Source organism: Pongo abelii, chromosome 7, assembly GCF_028885655.2.
Source record: "Pongo abelii isolate AG06213 chromosome 7, NHGRI_mPonAbe1-v2.0_pri, whole genome shotgun sequence".
Taxonomy (NCBI): domain Eukaryota; kingdom Metazoa; phylum Chordata; class Mammalia; order Primates; family Hominidae; genus Pongo; species Pongo abelii.
In genome coordinates, this window is record NC_071992.2 from 19,120,656 (window position 1) to 19,140,721 (window position 20,066).

A 20,066-nucleotide genomic window follows, 5' to 3' on the forward strand; every position below is an offset into this window, starting at 1 on the left:
CAAATACTCAAAATGCCTTTGGACTGTGGGAGTAAACTGAATGTGCACCTTTAATTTTTAAAAAACATTCAGAAAAAGTTAATGTGGAAATCTTGGTATTTACAGTATCATATATTATCTACTTAAATCATATAACTAATGAAACAGGAGTCCAGCTTTAATGTTTTTCTACCCAGAAAGCAAAATGATAATTTCTAAAATACTACATGAAATTAAGGATGAGTAACAGTTTGGCTATTTCCAGGAAGACCAAATCAGTGTTTCAGTTGAAAGCATGAGCTCAACCCAAGCACAGAGATCCATGTTTTGGCTGATCTTATTCTAGCACTGGTGTTCATCGTGCTCCCCTTAACCTAGGGAAGCCTATGGCACTACAGTGCAGCTCAGTCTCTATTGCCCTCCCTGCCTCCTTCACTCTCAGATAACCCCACTTCCTACTTCCCATAGAAAATGCAAGACATCAGGTGGAAACTCTCAACTCGGAACCACCAGGTGAATAAATGGGGCTGCGTCCGTACACAACCTTTGCTCCTTCTCTCCCATATAAAGAAAAGGGTGCTCCTTCTGCCAAAATAAGGGAGAGATGTGGTAAAACAAAACATTAGGGAAGGAAGGAAAATAACCTAGCTTGTTCCCTAGGTATCAGGTTAAAGGTTATAAAAACAGAATATTTAGGATAAATATATGGAGTAATTGCCTCTCATTACAGACTAACTGGGAGAAGCAATAAATAATGTAATATTAAAATCAAAAGTATTTTAAAAATGAAAAAACAAACATGAATCAGCATCAGCAGAATGTGACGGGTGGGAAAGGGAAGGGAAAACTTACCAACAGTCATCAGGACACAGAGATGTAAGCTTTTTTTTTTAATAGCCAAAGTAACTACTGAAAGCTAAATTGCATCAAATATTATGCTGAATTCAGGCAACTTAAAATAACTGTAGTTGAAAAACCATTTAGAGTGGGGTGAGAAGATAATACAGCTGTTATTGGATTTTGCATATTTAAAATAAAAATGAGGGTGCCTCACCTTATCGGTCTATTTTAAGCAAACAAGGGTTGAAATTAAATATTAGGACTGTTAAAGCTAACACAGTGGAAAAGGGCTGCTACGCTCTGATAAAAAAGAAATTACCACTGCAAAAATTGCTTAAACATCAATGACTTATATAAGGAATATAAAAAGTTACCAAAAAAGCAAATGAGACTACTTCAATCATGAGATTTTTTTTTAAATAAAAAATATCCAAAAGATCTGGGGAGTAAGATACTAAAAAGAAACTAGTTTAGGAAAAGGGGGAAAATAAACAAACGAAATTATTTAAGTGTTGAAGTGCCCACAAACACTAAAGAGGGAAAGATAATTGATACAAAAATAAACAGCAGGAGGCAAATTGGAGGGAAGAGAGGAGAAAGGACATGGGAAAAGCTGAAGGCCTCTGAGAAACAGGGGTCTTTTCATCAGAAAAGTTCAATCCTTATTAATACATTAGATCTACAAGGTTAACTGATCTCATATGAGCCACAACCCTTATTTTAACCTGTTAGTTCTTTACCAAGAATGAAACAGCTTCCTGCATTTAGACATGTTATGTTTTGCCTGAGATCCTCTACAGTCCGTGAGCAAATTGTTATCAATCTTTATTCACACAAAAAGCAAACCAATAAAGTCTCTAATTTTTTAATAATTTGATTTACCTTATACCAGAAATCCTAACTCAGTAAAGAGATAATCTCGACATTTATTTTAAGTTGCCTGAATTCAGCAGAATGTCTGAAGCAATTTCCCTTTCAATAGTTACACTGGTTCTGAAACACCTCACACCTCTGTGTCCCTCTGCTAACAGTTGGAAACTTTTCTCTTCTCTTCCCCACCCTTCGCATTCTGCTGATAACTAAGGTTTGGGGTTTTTTCTTCTTCTATTTTTAAAGTACTTTTGATTTTAATATTAAATTACAACAGCTTTGAAAATATCTCCTTCAGAGACCTGGACTTAAAGGAATTCCCAAACATTTCTTCTTATGTAAAAAACAACTGTTTTGTCCTCCATAGCAGTGGTCCACAACCATTTTGGTACCAGGGACCAGCTTTGTGGAAGACAATTTTTCTGTGGATGGGGGTGCAGTTGGGAGATAGTTTCAGGATGAAACTCTTCCACCTCAGATCATCAGGAGCACACAACCTAGATCCCTCACATGTACGGTTCACAATAGAGTTCATGCTCCTAAGAGAATTAATGCCAACACTGATCTCACAGGAGGTAGAGCTCATGCTTGCACGCCCGCCACTCACCTCCTGCTGTGCTGTGCCGCCCGCTTCCTAACCTGCCGTAGACTGGTACCTGTCTGTGCCCCAAGGGTTGGGGACCCCTGCTCTGTAGAACCTTACAGTTAGCTGGGTGTCCATAAATAAACTGAAAATATGTAAACTTTGTTGGTGACTAACCAGCATATCGAGAGAGCTATATTGTACTACTAGAATTCAAAGTACACCTCCCTCACCAACCACACACACACCCTTATTCTCATACCCTTCCTTAAAGGCGGTGGAGGGTGTCTTTTATAAAATATCTTCAGATGGTTCTGAAAGACCACCCCATCCCCCAGTTGAAGGCCACAGTTTCATGTCTAACCCCTTCCACATTTCCCCATCTCCCTCCAGAGTCAAAGTCCTGCTTCCAAAGTTACAGCCTACAATATGCCCTAATTTTAGCATTGCCTTTAACATTACACTGTGAACTGCTTGTGTTCTGTTTCACCTTCCCACACTTATTAAAACACTACATTTTAGGCAAACTGGCATTTCTAATGCCCATGTTTCAAAATGCTGGTGATTGTTTTTAGCTCCTCTTAGGTGATGGCTTTGATTCAATGAATTACTATGATTTCTTTTAGAAAAGGTAGCCAGTCAGATCTCTGTCTACATCTAATACCCAACTCCCAAAACTTCATCTTTTAAGGAAAAAGTTTCTCTTTTCAAAAGTGAGGGAACATAGTAATTTCCCCCTCAAGGATCCTCACAGCGAGAGTCCTGGCACTCGCTGTCTCTGGGCCATGACCCTCCTGGTCCCTGTGATTCACTCTTTCAGCTGCTCAGCCCTTTCCCAGTTCGCCGGGCTATTCCTAAATCCCGTTACTCCGCTCAGAGCACATTTATCGCCTAGTACTTCCATGAATCAGCAACACAGAAACTGTTAGCACAGAATCCTCCTCACATTCTCTGCTACGTGCAACCTAACGTACATCTTCCCAGAACTTCTGTTCCAATTTTAGTGCACCCTCCGAAAAGTTCAACTGCTTTTCTGGCTTACTCTGCCTTTCTTTTAACACACTTGGATGAAAAAGCCTCAACCAACTGCCTTTAAAGGGTAATAGTGTAAAGTAAAAACTACCAGATTTTGACAGCTCCCTGGCGTCATTTCCATTTAGTAACTTTAGCTCTTAGCTACCTACAAAGAATATGGACAAAGCATAAGAAACTTATGCTTTCAACCAAATGCCTTGAAAAGTTTATAATTGAACTTCTTGTCCGGAATCAAAAAGCATTTGGCAAAGTAATTATCAGCACATATCTTATTTCCTTTATTAATTACTTCTGTGTAACACAACTTTTATATAAATGATCTCTTTTCACTGTATTCTTCCAAGAAACGTAGAGTATAGTAGAGTATATTTCTTTCTTTTTTTTTTTTTTTAAACAGCGTCTCGCTCTGTCGCCCAGGCTGGAGTGCAGTGGCGTGATCTCGACTCACTGCAACCTCCGCCTCCCGGGTTCACACCATCCTCCTGCCTCAGCCTCCCAAGCAACTGGGACTACAGGCGCACGCTGCCACACCCAGCTAATTTTTTGTATTTTTAGTAGAGACGGGGTTTCACCGTGTTAGCCAGGATGGTCTCAATCTCCTGACTTTGCCATCCACCTGCCTCAGCCTCCCAAAGTGCTGGGATTACAGATGTGAGCCACCACGCCCAGCCGAGTATATTTCTTTTAAGGGAAACGACACCACAACTCACACAAGCCACACAGAGAGGCAAGAAACACTTCTGTAGAAGCGAACAGTAAGCTATAAATTTGAAGAGCCCAAGATGATGGCTAGAACAAGATAGCAATGGCGAGAACATATTTTTCAAATCCAAATGTTCTTCCCATCACATTAAATTTTTTTTTTTTTTCAGGAGAATAGCAGATCAACACCCTGAATAGTCACTGATGCTAGTCTAGTTGTACCAACCTTGGAAAAAATAAATTATTATCAAAAAGCAATGGAGGGGCAGGCATGGTCATTCACACCTGTAATCCGAGTACTTGAGGCCGAGGCAGGTGGATCACTTGAGGCCACGAGTTCAAGACCAGCCTGGCCAATATGGCAAAACCCCACCTCTACTAAAAATACAAAATTTAGTAGGGTATGGTGGTGGGCACCTGTAGTTCAGCTACTTGGGAGGCTAAGGCATGAGAATCGCTTGAACCCAGGAGGCAGAGGTTGCAGTGAGCTGAGATTGCACCACTGCACTCCAGCCTGGGCAATGGAGCAAAAGTGCCTCAAAAAAAAAAAAAAACTAAAACCCCAAGAAAAAAAAAAAGCAATGGAGACCAAACCTTAAAAGCTTCAAGAGAGAGAAAACTGAACTAGAACTGTCTGATAACATTTTCCACACAAAACAACTGATCAGTTCTGTCACTGGCCCCATTCAAGGTGGCTTGATTACCACAATATAAGAAGCACATAACTTAAAGGCAATTTCACCCCAAAAGGAAGACATCCTATAACCCCACCAAGATTAAGTTAATACTAAGATTCATGAAAGAGACTCACATAATTAATAACTCGGGGGAGACTCTAAAAAAACAACAAACTCTGTATCAGATGATCGTTCGGGCTTATCCTCACCTGAGAACCAGACTGACACATAATCCCTGAACCCCTATCATTCCTAAGCACCATACAAATTCTTGAACATGATTTGCGAATTTTTAAGAGAGGTTCCATATTAAATGCCGAGTTCCTCTTCCCTACCTGGCCTTGCAAGGCGTATCAGGGAGATGTACACGTCGTGGCAATCTCTTTCCTGAGGTATGATGAGCTGTATTATCTGAAAGTTCTTGCAGCGAATCAGCAGAGGGCATCCGGTAGCAGTTGTTGCCTGTTTCTCAATGGTGGAAATCTGACTGTGAAGAATCTAGAACCAAATGTTAATTTGCATAAGCTAAGCACAAATAACTAATGAATACGACAAGGACTAACATTTCTTTGTGGCTCAAAGAAAGACAAGAAACACTCCCCAACCTCCAGCTGGCTCAACCCTTGCATTCAGATGACAAGCACTGAGATGTTCCAGGTAAGAACCAACTTCCTAAATTTATAGTTTTATTTTTCAATACCAAGCTTCCAGATATCCAGGATAGTTATTTTGAAGTAAACCATTCAGCATATAAATTTGCACAAGTCCAGGTAAGGAAACATTTTGGTAGTCAAATGTTGAATGCACTTAATAGCTAAAATTAAATAAGGTCATGAGAAGTTAGCAAAATAAACTTCTGCAATCAACATAAGTTAGAGATGGCTCCGCTGGGAGGTGCCACCATGCTCCTTAATTCCACATGGAATGTTCGAGTTCTGTATCAACACGGGATTGTTGTTTTCTAAGCTGTTGGTGGTCGGGCAGGCTGCAAAAGAAGGGATTTATTTTATCTTTTTATTTTTTAAATTAATATTTTTATTGCAAATCATAGTTGTACACATTTATGGGCTACAACGTGATGCTGTGATATATGTACATCATGTGGAATGATTAAATCAAGCTAATTAGCATAGCCATCACTTACCTATAGTGTTTTTTGTTTTTTTCTTAACAGTGAGACCCTTGAAATTTACTCTCATAATTATTTTGAAATATACATTACCATTAAGTATGGTCGCCTTGCTGTGCAATAGATTTCCAGACTTTTCCTCCTGTCTTTTGGAAACTTTGTGCCCTTCAATCAATATCTCCTCATTCCCTCCCTCTCCTCTGCACTCCCAGCCTCTGGTAAAACCATCATTCTACTCTCTAAAGAGATTAACTTTAAAGGAAATCATACTGAAGTGCATCTCTGGTGTTACAGGAGGGTCTCTGCTCAGTCTTCAATGGCAGCATTTTAATCTTTAAGTTTCCCTCCACTAAGAAGTGCCTGCCACCTTCTGCTAAAAATGTACCACTGTGCACAGAATATAGAAAACTGAAATCTACAATTCAGGGATGTCATGATTGGGTTGCTGAAAGAATAATAAGGCCAGGCATGGTGGCTCATGCCTGTAATCCCAGCACTTTGGAAGGCCAAGGTGGGCAGATCACTTGAGGTCAGGAGTTTGAGGCCAGCCTGGACAACATAGTGAAACCCTGCCTCTACTAAAAACACAAAAAAGTCAGCCAGGCGTGGTGGCGCATGACTGTAGTCCCAGCTACTCAGGAGGCTGAGGCAGGAGAATCACTTGAACCCAGGAGGCAGAGGTTGCAGTGAGTTGAGATCGCATCACTGCACTCTACCCTGGGCAACAGAGTAAGACTCCATCTCAAAAACAATATTAATAATAATAATAATTATTATTATTATTTAGTGATGTTCAAATATCTAATGGTTTCATTAATAAGTAGGAGAAATACCTGATGATGAAGCTCCTCTAGATTTTCTTTCTTTTTAAAATTATCAGAAAAGTAGAGGCAACATAATAAAATGACCAAATGGCTGCATTACAGGACCCTGCAAATAGAGAGTACTGCAAACGGAGCACTGGAGGATGACAATGCTGAATCTGGCCTACTGACATTATTGAATCTCTCCTTGACAGCTGTGACAGAAAGCACTTGTATCTTCTGGCTAGTTCTAAGTCTGTCTTCACTGATGTTCAAATAATTTGTGTTTAAAATGAATACTAGATCAAGTAGATATGACTGCACAGAAAAAGGCCAAACACACATTCCAGAAACAGTTCCCTAACACCCAGGCACAAAAGCCCACCCATCTCACCCTGAGGAAAAATGAATGGAGGGCAAACACTTTTTACTTCAAACAACGCAAAACAAGGAAAGCTAAAAATAAAGAAAGCATACCCATGTTTCTTTTCTTGAGTCAGGTGAATTTTCCACGAATATGACGTGGGTAGCCGTCAAATACAAAGTACCTAGAGCTGCTTTTTTAGGAGACACTCGATCTACCAAGCGGACATTTTCAACCTAGAGAAATCGGCATGATGAAAAGAGTTACTGTAAAGCAGAAGAGCAATTCACGAAATAAATGATAAGAGGGTAAATTCACACTTATTCCAAAATACAATTTTTTGAGAATTCCCCCAATAATAAAAACCAAAAACCTCCCCTTAAGTTAATCGGATCTCAGAGTAGGATTCTGTATATTAAAAGATGAACATTCACCAGTTATGAAAATATGAGTTTAAAGGTACCACAAAAGATTTGTAGACCCTATTAAGAATACCCTCTCTGAGTTTTACAATGGTCAACACTTTCATTTCATTATAATTATATTACATTTCTAATTTAAAGCAGAAAGTGTATGTGTAAAAGTTCTGAGTTTACACTATGTATCAATTACATTCTATGAAAAAGAAAACAGCACATTTTCCTATGTGTTTCTAGCTTGTAGAAATGGCCTTAAGGCTGTTTGCTTCCATATAAACTAGTAGGAAGTATAAACATACATATGGGAGAAAAAAGTATCAGAGAAATCTGGAAAACATACCATTTCAAGATGCTTACATTCATTTATAACAAAATCTTCCTAATGAATGGCATTATCACCACTCAGCTAAAATCCAAACTGCTAGAAGAGATTTCTGGAAACAATTTTTACAAAGCATACATCTCTTATATGCAGAACAATTTTAAGGACACGTGCACTGAGATCATCCTAACATGAAATGTAATGGAAATGACAAGACAATCTCTACAGAGCGACAGAAAACTGAAGCAATGGTAATTCTAGTAAGACACAGCCACCATAACCACCAGAGGAACATTCCTGTAATGACCACAAGGCACAGCAGTCCTACCACTGCCAAGGATCAACCACCTGCAGAGAAACACTGACTCATCCCTCAAGCCAAAATGGTATTTGCTTCCATGAGGCAGCTTAGGAACTAATCCATTGTATTCGCTCCATTCTTCAGTTTAAATAGAAGCTGTGGGCCGCTGCATTGCCTCACATCTGTAATCCCAGCACTGTGGGAAGCCGAGGCGAGTGGATCACCTGAGGTGAGGAGTTCAAGACCAGCCTGGCCAACGTGGTGAAATCCCACGTCTCTACTAAAAATACAAAAATTGGCCGGGCGCGGTGGCTCACGCCTGTAATCCCAGCACTTTGGGAGGCCGAGGCAGGTGGATCACGAGGTAAAGAGATCGAGACACCATCCTGGCCCACATGGTGAAACCCTGTCTCTACTAAAAATACAAAAATTAGCCGGGTGTGGTGGTGGGTGCCTGTAGTCCCAGCTACTCAGGAGGATGAGGCAGGAGAATCGCTTGAACCCAGGAGGCGGAGGTTGCAGTGAGCTGAGATTGCGCCACTGTATTGTAGCCTGGCAACAGAGTGAGACTCCATCTCAAAATAAATAAATAAATAAAATAAAATACAAATACAAAAATTAGCCTGGGGTGGTGGCAGGTGCCTGCAATCCCAGCTACTCGGGAGGCTGAGGCAGGAAAATCACTTGAACCCTGGAGGCAGAGGTTGCAGTGAGCTGAGATCGTGCCACTGAACTCCAACCTGGGTGACAGAGTGAGACTCCATCTGAAAAAAAAATAAATAGGCCAGGCACGGTGGCTCACGCCTGTAATCCCAGCACTTTGATCATGAGGTCAGGAGTTCAAGATCAGCCTGGCCAACATGGTGAAACCCCGTCTCTACTAAAAATACAAAAATTAGCCAGGCGTGGTGGCCGGCGCCTATAATCCCATCTACTCGGAAGGCTGTGGCAGGATAATTGCTTAAAACTGGAAGGCAGAGGTTGCAGTGAGTCGAGATCACACCACTGCACCCCAGTCTGGGCAACAAGAGCAAAACTCCTTCTCAAAAATGAATAAATAATAGAAGGTGTGGTCCTGATCTAGTTTGGGAGTCTCAGACTTCCCATCTACTCCAAGGGAAAGCCGGGGGAGTAGCAGACCTCGTGAACATTCCTCAGAACACCAAGAGCAAACAGGACCCAAGACCTCCCATTGCCTCAGTCTCCTCTAAGCCCTTAGAGCCAAGCCAGCTCCTTCTAGGAGTAGCTCTAGAGGGTCCCATCTCACTTCCTCCCAATTTTCAGAGATCTACTGAGGTCAATAAAGACTTAGGTATTATAAATATCTGTAGTCATGCAATTTACTCTGGAGCATTGTGAAATTCCTGAGGACTTGTGAAAGTCTATGTATGTTAAAGACATTCATTCAACAACAGTGCCCTTCACCTACCAGCTTATGATTTTTTTTTTAGAAGAATTCTTTTGTTACTGATATGCTCCACATTCTTTTGTATGGTTATCCATCATGGTGTATTTTTTGCGAATGGTCTTCATATCACTGGTTTACTTTCCTACTGGGTGATCAGCATTTCTTACATATTTATAAGAACTCTTTATACAGTAAGGCTAGTAGCCCAAGGCCCAATGAGTTTTTATAACTGCCTCCTTACCGAACTTTTTAAAATTAATTCTAGTATGAATCTCTCGAATGTTCTGAGTAGCCAAATATTTTCTGTAATAATTTGTTGCTTCCTTTCCAATATTTATCTTTTTTCCTTGTATAATAGCATTAATTAGAAACTTCAGAGTAACTATAAATAGCATGGAGACCACAGTCACTCTTGCATTGTTTTTCACTTGTTTAATAACAGCTTTGTTGAGATATAACTCATATACCATACAATTCACCCATTTAAATGTACTATTCAATGGTTTTTAGCATATTCACAGCACTGTATACACCATCATTGTGCAAACATTAACACACTATTTTAAAACATTTTCATCGCCGCAAAAAGAAACCCTGCACCCATTACCAGTCACATCCCAGTTATTCCCCCAACCACTCCAGCCCTAAAAAAATCAGTTTACCCTCTGTCTCTATAGATTTGCCTATTCTGAACATTCTGTATAAACAGAATCATACAACATGTCATACTTTGATACTGGTTTCTTTCACTTAGCAATCATGTTCTCAATCTATGTTTCAATACAAGTTCATCTATTCATAGACTGTATCAGTGCTTTATTTTTTGTTGCCCAATGATATACCATTATATGGATATATCATATTTCATTTACCCATTCATCAATTGATAGACATTTCGCTTGTATCTACCTTTTGACTACCATGAATGCTGCTGCTATGTACTTTTGAGCATAAGTTTTTGTATGGATGTATGTTTTCATTTATCTTGGCTATACGTAGGAGTGGAATTGCTGGGTCATTTGGTAACTCATATAGTAAGGCTTTTGAAGAGCTTCTGGATTATTTTCCAAAGGAGCTGTGCCATTTAATATTCCCACCACCAATATACAAGGGTTCCAATTTCTCCACATCCTTGCTAACACTTATTATAATCTCTTTTTTTGATTATAGTCATCCTAGTATGCGATCTCATTGTGGTTTTGATTTGCATTTCCCTGATAGCTAACAACGTTAGCATCTCTTTATGTGCACCCATTTTTAATGGAACACTTATAATCTTTTACCATTGAGTTTGAGGCTAGTATTTATTATCGCATTGTGAAAGTGACCTAATCCTAGTTTACTAAGAGTTTTGATTTTTAAAAATCAGAAGTGAATGTTATGCCTTTTTAATACATATTTGGATAAATATTTGCTTTTTTAACTCTAGTCCTAAATTATCAATAATAGTAATAGATTTCCTAATCTTTAAAGGAGTCTTGTGTTCCCAGTATATGGCCAACTTGAAATCACAACTACATAATTCATACACAGTCATTATGTATTGATATTTTAATATTCCTTGTATTTTCACTACCATAGTTGTTATTTTGATTTTTTTTCTTTTGCATCTATACTATTAAGAGAGAACCTGCATGCCCTAGCCTATTCATGCTGCTTTTATCAAGTGAATTAACCATGGTTATGATTACATCAATTAATCAGGAAGCTTTCAACATACAAAGTATTTATTAGTTGAAACAAGTATAGTACTTCTTTTTACAGAAATAATTCTTTAGTAATGCTTTCAATTTATGTGGTTACAGATTCGTTCACTGTTTCCAATTTTTACTAAATCTCATTTTAATATTATAATACCTTTACAAATTATCTTACTGCAGATTTTCAAATTTTTACAATCTTTTAATTCTTATCTGTGGGTAAACCCCTCTCTTCTTATCCCTTCCCTCATTCCTACTACTGTGAATTGTTTTCTTTTTACCTCTTTGTGATTAGACAGGCAAAGGTTTTTCTTTAAAGTAACAGGTGTTGGATATATCAACTTTATAATATTTTTCTTTCCTACTTTGTTAATTTCTGTTTCCTTAATAAATGTTTTAACTTGCTTTGCTTGGACATGCCATGTGGTTTTTGTCTGTCTGTTTCTAAATTTTCAGATTTCACAGTCAGTTTGTTAACTGTCGTTCTTTTTGTTTAATAACAAAAGTTTTTAAATTCAATCATTTTCCTCCAAGTATATCTCAGGTTGCATCCTGTGAATATTATTCATAGTATTCTCATTCTTCTTTCTAGATGGTCTATAATTGCAGTTTTTATTTCTTCTTCAACCTGAAAGTTTTTAAGGGGAGGATTTTCCAAATTCCCATATGGTTGGGATATTTTACTTAAACTTTTATCATTAAACATTCTATTTTAAACTAACTACAGGAAAGATATTATGAAAGAGTATGGGAGGAGAAAAATAAGGGGATATATTAATTTTGGAATATTTCTTTGGGAAAAAACTCATTTGCAGGCTTAAATGTGCCTAGCTAAATTAAACAGAAGTTCAGGGAAAACATATCATTTAACAATATCTACAAATGTCTACAAATGGAATGCAAATAATTTTCCTTGCACTTAGGACTAATGAAACTTTATTAAGATAATCATATTAAGCATAAGATAATACTTTGAGGCAAAAATATTTGATATGGATTATTCTCCCTACATAAGTAGAGGAAGCTATATCACTTAAATTATTTCTAGAAAAGCTCAGTGGAGCAGAATAAGATACGCAAATGTTGGGAGATTAGAATACTACCATTGAGATGGGATTTTTCCATGTCTTTTTGTTAACTTTGGATGCTGCTGCAGGAAAGTTACATTCCAAAATTTGGCAATAGTTCCTACAGGTCCCAGAGCTGTCAAAAGCAATTTTGAAGATACAGAGAGGGAAAAAAGAAATAAGGAGGGGAACACCAACAGTATGATTTCCCAGAGATACTAACAATTAAAAATGAGTTATAAAAATTAAAATTCAGTTGTCTTAGATATGTTATGAAGTCAGAAAGCACTGTTCAGGGACCACCTCATAGTTTATATTAAGACGTTGAAAATGATCTAAAATGAAATAAATTTCAGAGTTTGGGCACCATCTTCAAGACCCACTGACTCAGTAATTCAGCCTTACCGTTGGGCTAACTTAATTCTATCTCATCTATACATATAATATGCTGTACACAGTACAAAGTAATAAGGCCAGTTTTATACTTAGGGAGAGCTAAGACTAAGGAAACAACCAGCTTCTCAAAACAAAATTGTTGCAACTCATTTGCCTGCTCCCAGGAGCACTATGCTTAAGACATACGAGGTATTCATACTCTGAAAAAGGCTATGGAAATCTATGCAGAAGATATTACAATATATTATTAATTCTTGGATGTACATTTTTTACATTCTGGTATTTCTAAAAATGGGACACATCTGATGATTGATGTGTAAGAAGCTATTGTGTCATTTCATTGGCAGTGCTGCTTTCTACTTTTGTGGTTCATAAAATCTTGCGGCCTCTTAGCATCGCTGATGTCTTAGATTTGTTGAAATGTGATAAATTTAGTCTTTAGCACATAAAAGATAATAATTGAAGCCATGGCACTAAAAAAGGTTACCCAGGGCGAGCAGGCAGAGTGAGAAGAGATCTGAGGAAAACCCAATGTTTAAAGGTCTAAATGAAGAAGAGGAATCAGAAAAGCACAGAAACAAAGAAATGGACAGGTAGGAGGACAATCAGGAGATTCTGCTGTCAAGAGGGTAGCAGAGGGAATATTTTAAAAGAGAGCGAGTGTCTATGTCAAATGCTGCTGAGAGATGGAGTAAGGCAAGAACTGTAAGTGGCCCACTGGATTCAGGAACATGGGGGCACTGGTGGTCTTAGCAGGAGGGGTCCTGGCAGCACAAGGATCTGAAGCCATGAAAGAGCAGCTTGAGGTGTCAACTCCCAGGCACTGAGAAAGTAGATACCACTCTTTGCCAAAGTGGGGTTTGAGCGGGCAGAAGCAGACCACTCGAACTCCACCCCGGAGCAGCAAGAGCCACGTTAGCTTTTCGGAAGCAACTGGCACGTCAAGACATCTGAAGGAAAGATGCCTGTTAGTGCTACCAGCCGGGGCATCTGCACTTGTGATACACACGGGAAATAAAATGATTCCATTAGGCCGGATTGAAAAATACATTTTAAAGGATTAGAAGGAGATGGGGATCACTGAGCAAAGATTTGTTTATCCTGCTTATATTGTCTCTCCAATCCTAACAAACTTTTGCCCCCAGCTTTTAGAACTTGCCTTTTTAAAAATTAGGAAACATGTACTTATTTATTTAATGTTTAAAGATTTGGAAATATAACAGGAAGAAAAGAAAATCACCCCTAGGACCATAATCCAACACCAGCACTGTTAGTCTTCTGGGAAAAATGCCTATACCTCATGTTAAGTGTTTTTTGGGTTTTTTGATCGTTTGTTTGTTTTTGTTTTTGTTTTTTTAATTAGGTAGTGAAGCACCACAGGAAATAATCCCCAGGGATGGAGTGAACAAATCTAATCTAAATTGTCTGAAGGCACCGTTTCATTGCAGTATCATCCCTTCCTTTGCAAAAATCTTCAGAACAGTTGGCTATATACCATAACGCACTGATGGTTTGGAGGAGGGGAGAGTAATTAAGGAAGAGCTAGGTGATTAAGGAAGAGCTGTGCCACAAGCCAATGACACATAAATGGATGGTGAGTCGATCTGCAACGTGAACTAATTCAGAATGCCAGAGGGGACTGCGAAAATGCAAACCTCCATGGGAACTGGCAGAAATTCTGGGGAAAGCTTTGGACTTCTGAAGAAAAGAGAACTGGGGCATTTCAAGAACTCCACCAATATCTCATGAATCAGGCCAAGCCCAGTTGTCAGTTTGTTTATGAAAAATCGCCAAATAACAATAAAAACAATAACAAATCTTTTTCGATATTCGATATCCATGCATTGCACAATCACTTTATATACCTGAGCTCAAGTTAATCCCCACAGTAACCCCTGAATTATAGGTTCTTGCGTAATCCCCATTTCACAGTTCTGTTGAACTTGAGACTTGACAAACATTCCCAGATCCTGCAGGGAACAGGTGGCGTGGCCCGGCCAGCATGGGTCTCTAACCTTTTGGCTTCCCTGAGCCCCACTGGAAGAAGACGAATTGTCTTGGGCCACACCACACACATAAAATACACTAACAATAGCTGATGAGCTTACAAAAAAAAAAAAGGACCATGCATAATTTTCATGATATTCGCCACCACATATAGGCAAAAACATCCTCACATTCAAAGGGCAGGACACCCGTGCTAGAGCTAAGGTCTGTCTAACTTCAAAGCCACGTTCATCCTTCACCATGGCTGCGGTGGGCACTTGTAAATGCCTTTGATGTCATTCTAGAATTGTTATTCAAAATTAATATGTTTAGCATAGTCAGTTAATAATTATTGTAAGAAATCTTATACATGAAATTAGTATTTGAAAACAGAATGCTTTAAGACAAAATTATACTGTAAAACTATATTCACAAACCACTATCACAATATTATTCTTTTAGATAAACCCAGAAACAAAAAGCTTGGCAATGGATACAAGAGCCCAAAGATTGGCACTAGCAGACTTTGGAGATTCTCAGAACTAATAAAAGAGACAGAACACTAAACATCTAATTCCATTCAAAAAGATGCCTATGTGTGGCACTGTGTCAGGTTTTGCCAAAAAAAAGCAAAAGGGTGAATAAGGTAGCGTCTTTGTCTATCTTCAAGAATCTTACAGATTCAATGGAAAAGACTATGCCCCACTTTAATGGCTCTTTTGAATTCCCGTCCTTCCTCTGTTGGGGTTAGACTGACGGGAAAAGAGGGTTTCACCATCTTTTCTAGGCCAAGGCTGAAAACATTCAGTCAAAACCCTGGGCCCCACCACTGCACTTCTAGGTCTGAGGAGGCCACACTGGCGGCCTAGCATAGGTCCTCCTTGGTCTTCCCTTCACTGCCTGGGTGTCAGGAAGACCTCATAAATCACTGAGAGACAGAGCCTTTCTTCAGTGACCCTCTATTGTGCCACCTTCGAATTTCAATCTTAGTAGAATGTGGGTCTTTCCATCCTGCAGGTCAAATATTGAACTGCTGAACATTCAGGGTTCCAGAACCATCTCAGACTATTTGGGTAACTAAAGGTGCTCTGTAGGATGAAGAATCCAAAGTGCAGGGCCGGGGTGCCAGTCATTGAAAAGGACAGAAAGCAGTGGCACTGGCTACTGGCTTTTTTCAGGCCAAAGACCAAGTCCTCAAAACCATATAAATTAGGCTCCAGATCGCTGTCAATCATCTGGGGGAAGAGAGCCAGGGACTGTTTAACAGAGAGAAATCAAAATCTCTGCAGCAGCCAAAACCAAAGACAAGTTTATGTTCTAATCTAAGAAAAGCAGCTAGATAAATAGTTTGTTGTGCTAAAATTGGTATCATGACATTTTCTAACTCTACCAACACGAAAAGAAAAGTATTTGTGAGTCAAGAGGCCTGGGCTCTGGTTCTGGTTCTGAAATTGAACTGCTGGGAGTAGGCAGTTTAGACACTATCCCTGCATTTTGACTTCTATAAGGGATCTAAAGGGTCTTTAATGTCTCTCTCCATTCTAGCAGACTGCAGCTGTGACCCAGTGGTACTTCACAGACTACCTACGAGGATACAAAATGGCAACAGTAAAAATGCGTATAATAATGACCCAATATTAAATTTTCTGGAAATTAAGTCACTCAGTAACCTGGATGGCCAACACAACTTTTGTGATTTACTGAGGAAAAGAAGCATCAGCCACAGCAGCAATGATGCTCTAACAGCCTCTGAAGCTGGTCCAGAGGCTGCACTGATATCCAGTGTTCTGGTCCCAAAGGACTGTGATAAGCATCCCAAGGCCAAGGGCACCAAGCCCACCAGCCTGGAGGAACAAGCTGCCTGGCCACAGTGGCTCTTTTTCATTCTCCAGATTCCTTCCCCATCTCGAGCTCTTCTTTTTTGCTTCTCTTGGGGAGTTAGAAAATCACTGGCTAGAAACCCTAGAGCACTTGGTAAGATTTCTGAGTTATTTCTATCTCTCATAATTAAGTATCATTTGCATTCAAAACTGAATTGATGAAGTGTCTTGCTGTACTCTTAAAAATAAAGACTTTCATTTGACTTTATTTTAAAATCTATCTATTTAGCACATCCATCCACCCATCTTCTTTTCTTTTCGCAATCTTTAATGCTGATATTCGGGCTACACGGCATGCAGAACAATCTTAGTGTCTCAAATGAAATACCCACCCCTTGATCAGAAAGTGCCTGAGTGATAAGGAGACCTTGTGCAGAAACAAAATTTGAGACCACTACAGTAATGAGAAGCTAAAAATGCAGGCAGAGTCCTTTTTTTCTCAATGTTCTTCCATTGTGAGCAGAACATGTTATATGAGCCACAAAATGTGCAGGTGTAAAGCACAAAAATTTACATTAATATTGCACTTTAAAATACGCACCAGTTAATGCAGTTCTATTACACTGTGTAGTAATTAGCACAGTGATTAGGAGAATGTAGCGAGGGCAAAGGGCACTGGCTGTAAGAAGCACTCACAGGGCACCAAACTGTCAGGACAGAATGTCGTGAGAGCGGCTGGTGTTGCTCAGAGATATGGGGACGGGGATCCAGGGCCTGTTGGCAGCTCAGATAAGACACATCCACCACCTGGGGGGTGTGGAAGGTCCCAGGGAAGGGAGCCGCCCTTAGATACCAAGGTTGGGAGGATGGTTCTGGGCATGGAGGCTGTTTTACCTTTAAACAGTGCCCACCCCCTCAGTCCCTACTTAACTAAGTGCTGATGCCAAATCCAGGCAATCCAGGATGAATTTTTCAGAAAAGCTTATGGCAAAGGAGGCAGCAGAACTGTGGTGCGTTCCTTTTAACCTTTCCCTCAAGCAGAGGGAGCAAGAGGAGGAAGGGTAATAACAACAACGAAAATACTTTTACCATTGACCACACAACTACCGAGCATCAGATACTGCGCTAGGTATTATCCATATGCTATTTCTAACTTTAGCTGAGACAAAGACATGGTTACTCCGTTTCACAGGTGCTAAAATTGAAGTGCATGAAAAGTCAATCAACTGCCCAAGCCTCGCAGCTAGAGCAGAGCCAGATTTCAAACCAGAAGTCTCCACTTCCCTGGATCTCTCCCATACCTGACCTCTTCAGTCTGGGTCTAATATTGCAAATTAAGGAAAAACATCCTGGCTCAAAAGTCTCTCCTCCATCGTCCCTGAGATTTCAGTTAGAGACGAATATGTGTAACAAGTTAAATGCTCTGACTACAGCTAAAAGATTTGGTCATCTGGTACAGAGCAACTTGGCTGGCCATGTGACCTCCCTACTTGCTCATTTCTCGTTTGGAGGGGCAAATCCCCGAAAGGCCTGGTTCTCCAGGTGGTCCAGGGATTCTCTGGACAGAGCTCTTAAGTGAGCACCAGCATGTTTCACATCAAAAGGTGCAATGGCCTCCTGCGGCTTTGGAGGAACCATGCAGGAACCAAGTCCCACTTCTAACCCGCCATGCAGTAATTATAGAAACATCTACCATATAGAAATTCTCACGTCATTTTTATTTATGGCAGGTGTCACTGTCTGTATAATGGTTGCTAAAAAAAGATGTTTCAAGTTGGAGTTCAGAGTTCCTGGACAAATGATCCTATCTATAAGTAACTGCATGTGTGAGAGAGGGGAAAAAAGCATACATCTCAGCAGTTATTAAAAAATAATTGTTATTGGCTGGGCATAGTGGCTCATACCCACAATCCCAGAACTTTAGGAGGCTGAGGCAGGAAGATCACTTGAGGCCGGCAGTTCGAGACCAGCCTGGGCAACAAGATGAGATCCCCATCTCTACACAAAATAAAAAAATATCTAGGCATAGTGGCAGGCACCTGTAGGCCCAACTACTTAGGAGGCTGAAGTCGGCAGACGGTCTGAGACCAGGAATTTGAGGTTATAGTCAGACATGATCATGCCACTGCCTTCCAGCCTGGATGACAGAGTGAGACTCTATCTCTAAAAAATAAATAAATAAATAAATAAATAAAATAATTATTAACAAACATATCCATAACACAGACTTCAGAGTTTTACTTCTTGCTGCCACCTCACGTCCACGATTTCATTTCCCCTTTGTTAAACTCATAGAAAAAAGAGTATGCAAAAAATATAAACTACCCAACTATAGCTGGCAAAGTACTCTGACATACAAGAAGAAAAACTGAAGCTATAGCAAATTTTCCAAACAATGTAGAATTGCCACGATCTCTTATAATTACAGAAAAAAAGCATTTGGTTTTTCCAATTTAAAAAGAAAGCACTTTTGTCTTATTTACATAAAGTTGCTGAAACAAAAGGTGGTAACCATGAAGCTTCAGGAGTTTTTAAATTCAGCCTTTTGACAGAGAAATAAAGAACATCAACTGTTTTTCCAAAAGGAGTATTTAATCTTTCTACATCTATAAAACCATTGAAAGTCTTTTCCCAGGACTATTTTATTCAAAGGTCAGAGATTACAGAAGAATTGAGCATAATCCAAGAAAATATATGACACATAACCAGAAGAAACAGAGACTCTACCTTTCATGAAATCCCTTAGATACCTCTAGTATAATGAAGAAAAATGCTGGTGGGATGCACACACAGGGATATATCTGGGAGGCATGCAAAGAATCCTATTCTCAAGCTGCCCAAAACAATTAATTCTTTAAAAAACGCATTCTGCTGTGAAACTAAGTTATTTCAAAAACATAGTTAATACAGTTGATATAGTTTGGATCTGTGTCCCCATCCAAATTTCATGTCAAATTGTAACCCCCAGTGTTGGAGGTGGGGCTGGTGGGAGGTGACTGGATCATGGGGCAGTTTCTCCTGAATGGCTCAGCACCATCCCTCTTGGTACTTGATATGGTTTGGCTGTGTCCCCACCCAAATCTCATCTTGAATTGTAGCTCTCCCAATTCCCACGTGTCGTGGGAGGGACTTGGTGGGAGGTAAGTGAATCATGGGGCTGGGTCATTCCTGGGCTGTTCTCGTGACAGTGAATACGCCTCACGAGATCTGATGGTTTTATAAAGGCAGCTTCCCTGCATAAGCTTTGTCTCTTGACCACCACCATGTAAGAAGTCTCTTTGCTCTTCCGTCGTCTTCCGCCATGATTGTGAGGCCTTCCCAGCCATGCAGAACTGGGAGTCCATTAAGCCTCTTCCCTTTATAAATTACCCAATCTCAGGTATGTCTTAATTAGCAGCATGAGAACACACTAATATAGTACTGTCCTCACGATGGTGAGTTCATTCTCATGAGATCTGGTTGTTTAAAAGTGTACAGCACCTACCCTGGCTCTGTCTTGCTCCTGCTCCTACCATGTAAGAAGTATCTCCTCTCTCTTAGCCTTCCGCCATGATTGTGTTTCCTGTGCCTCCCGGCAGCAGATGCCACCATGCCTCCGGTACAAACTGTGGAACCATGAGCCAATTAAACCTCTTTTCTTTATAAATTACCCAGTCTCCGATATT

At 39.8% G+C, this 20,066-nt stretch overlaps 1 protein-coding gene across 2 annotated transcripts in view; it reads right to left on the reverse strand.

Annotated features, from left to right (window-relative positions):
- Positions 1 to 20,066, reverse strand: part of MTMR7 (myotubularin related protein 7) — a 116,902-nt gene that overhangs the window by 69,797 nt on the left and 27,039 nt on the right. For both annotated transcript variants that reach the window (XM_054560966.2, NM_001133083.1), the window contains 2 exon segments: positions 7,096 to 7,218; positions 5,022 to 5,184 (listed from right to left, as the gene is read on the reverse strand). In XM_054560966.2, the coding sequence (XP_054416941.2) occupies positions 5,022 to 5,184; positions 7,096 to 7,218 (286 nt within the window).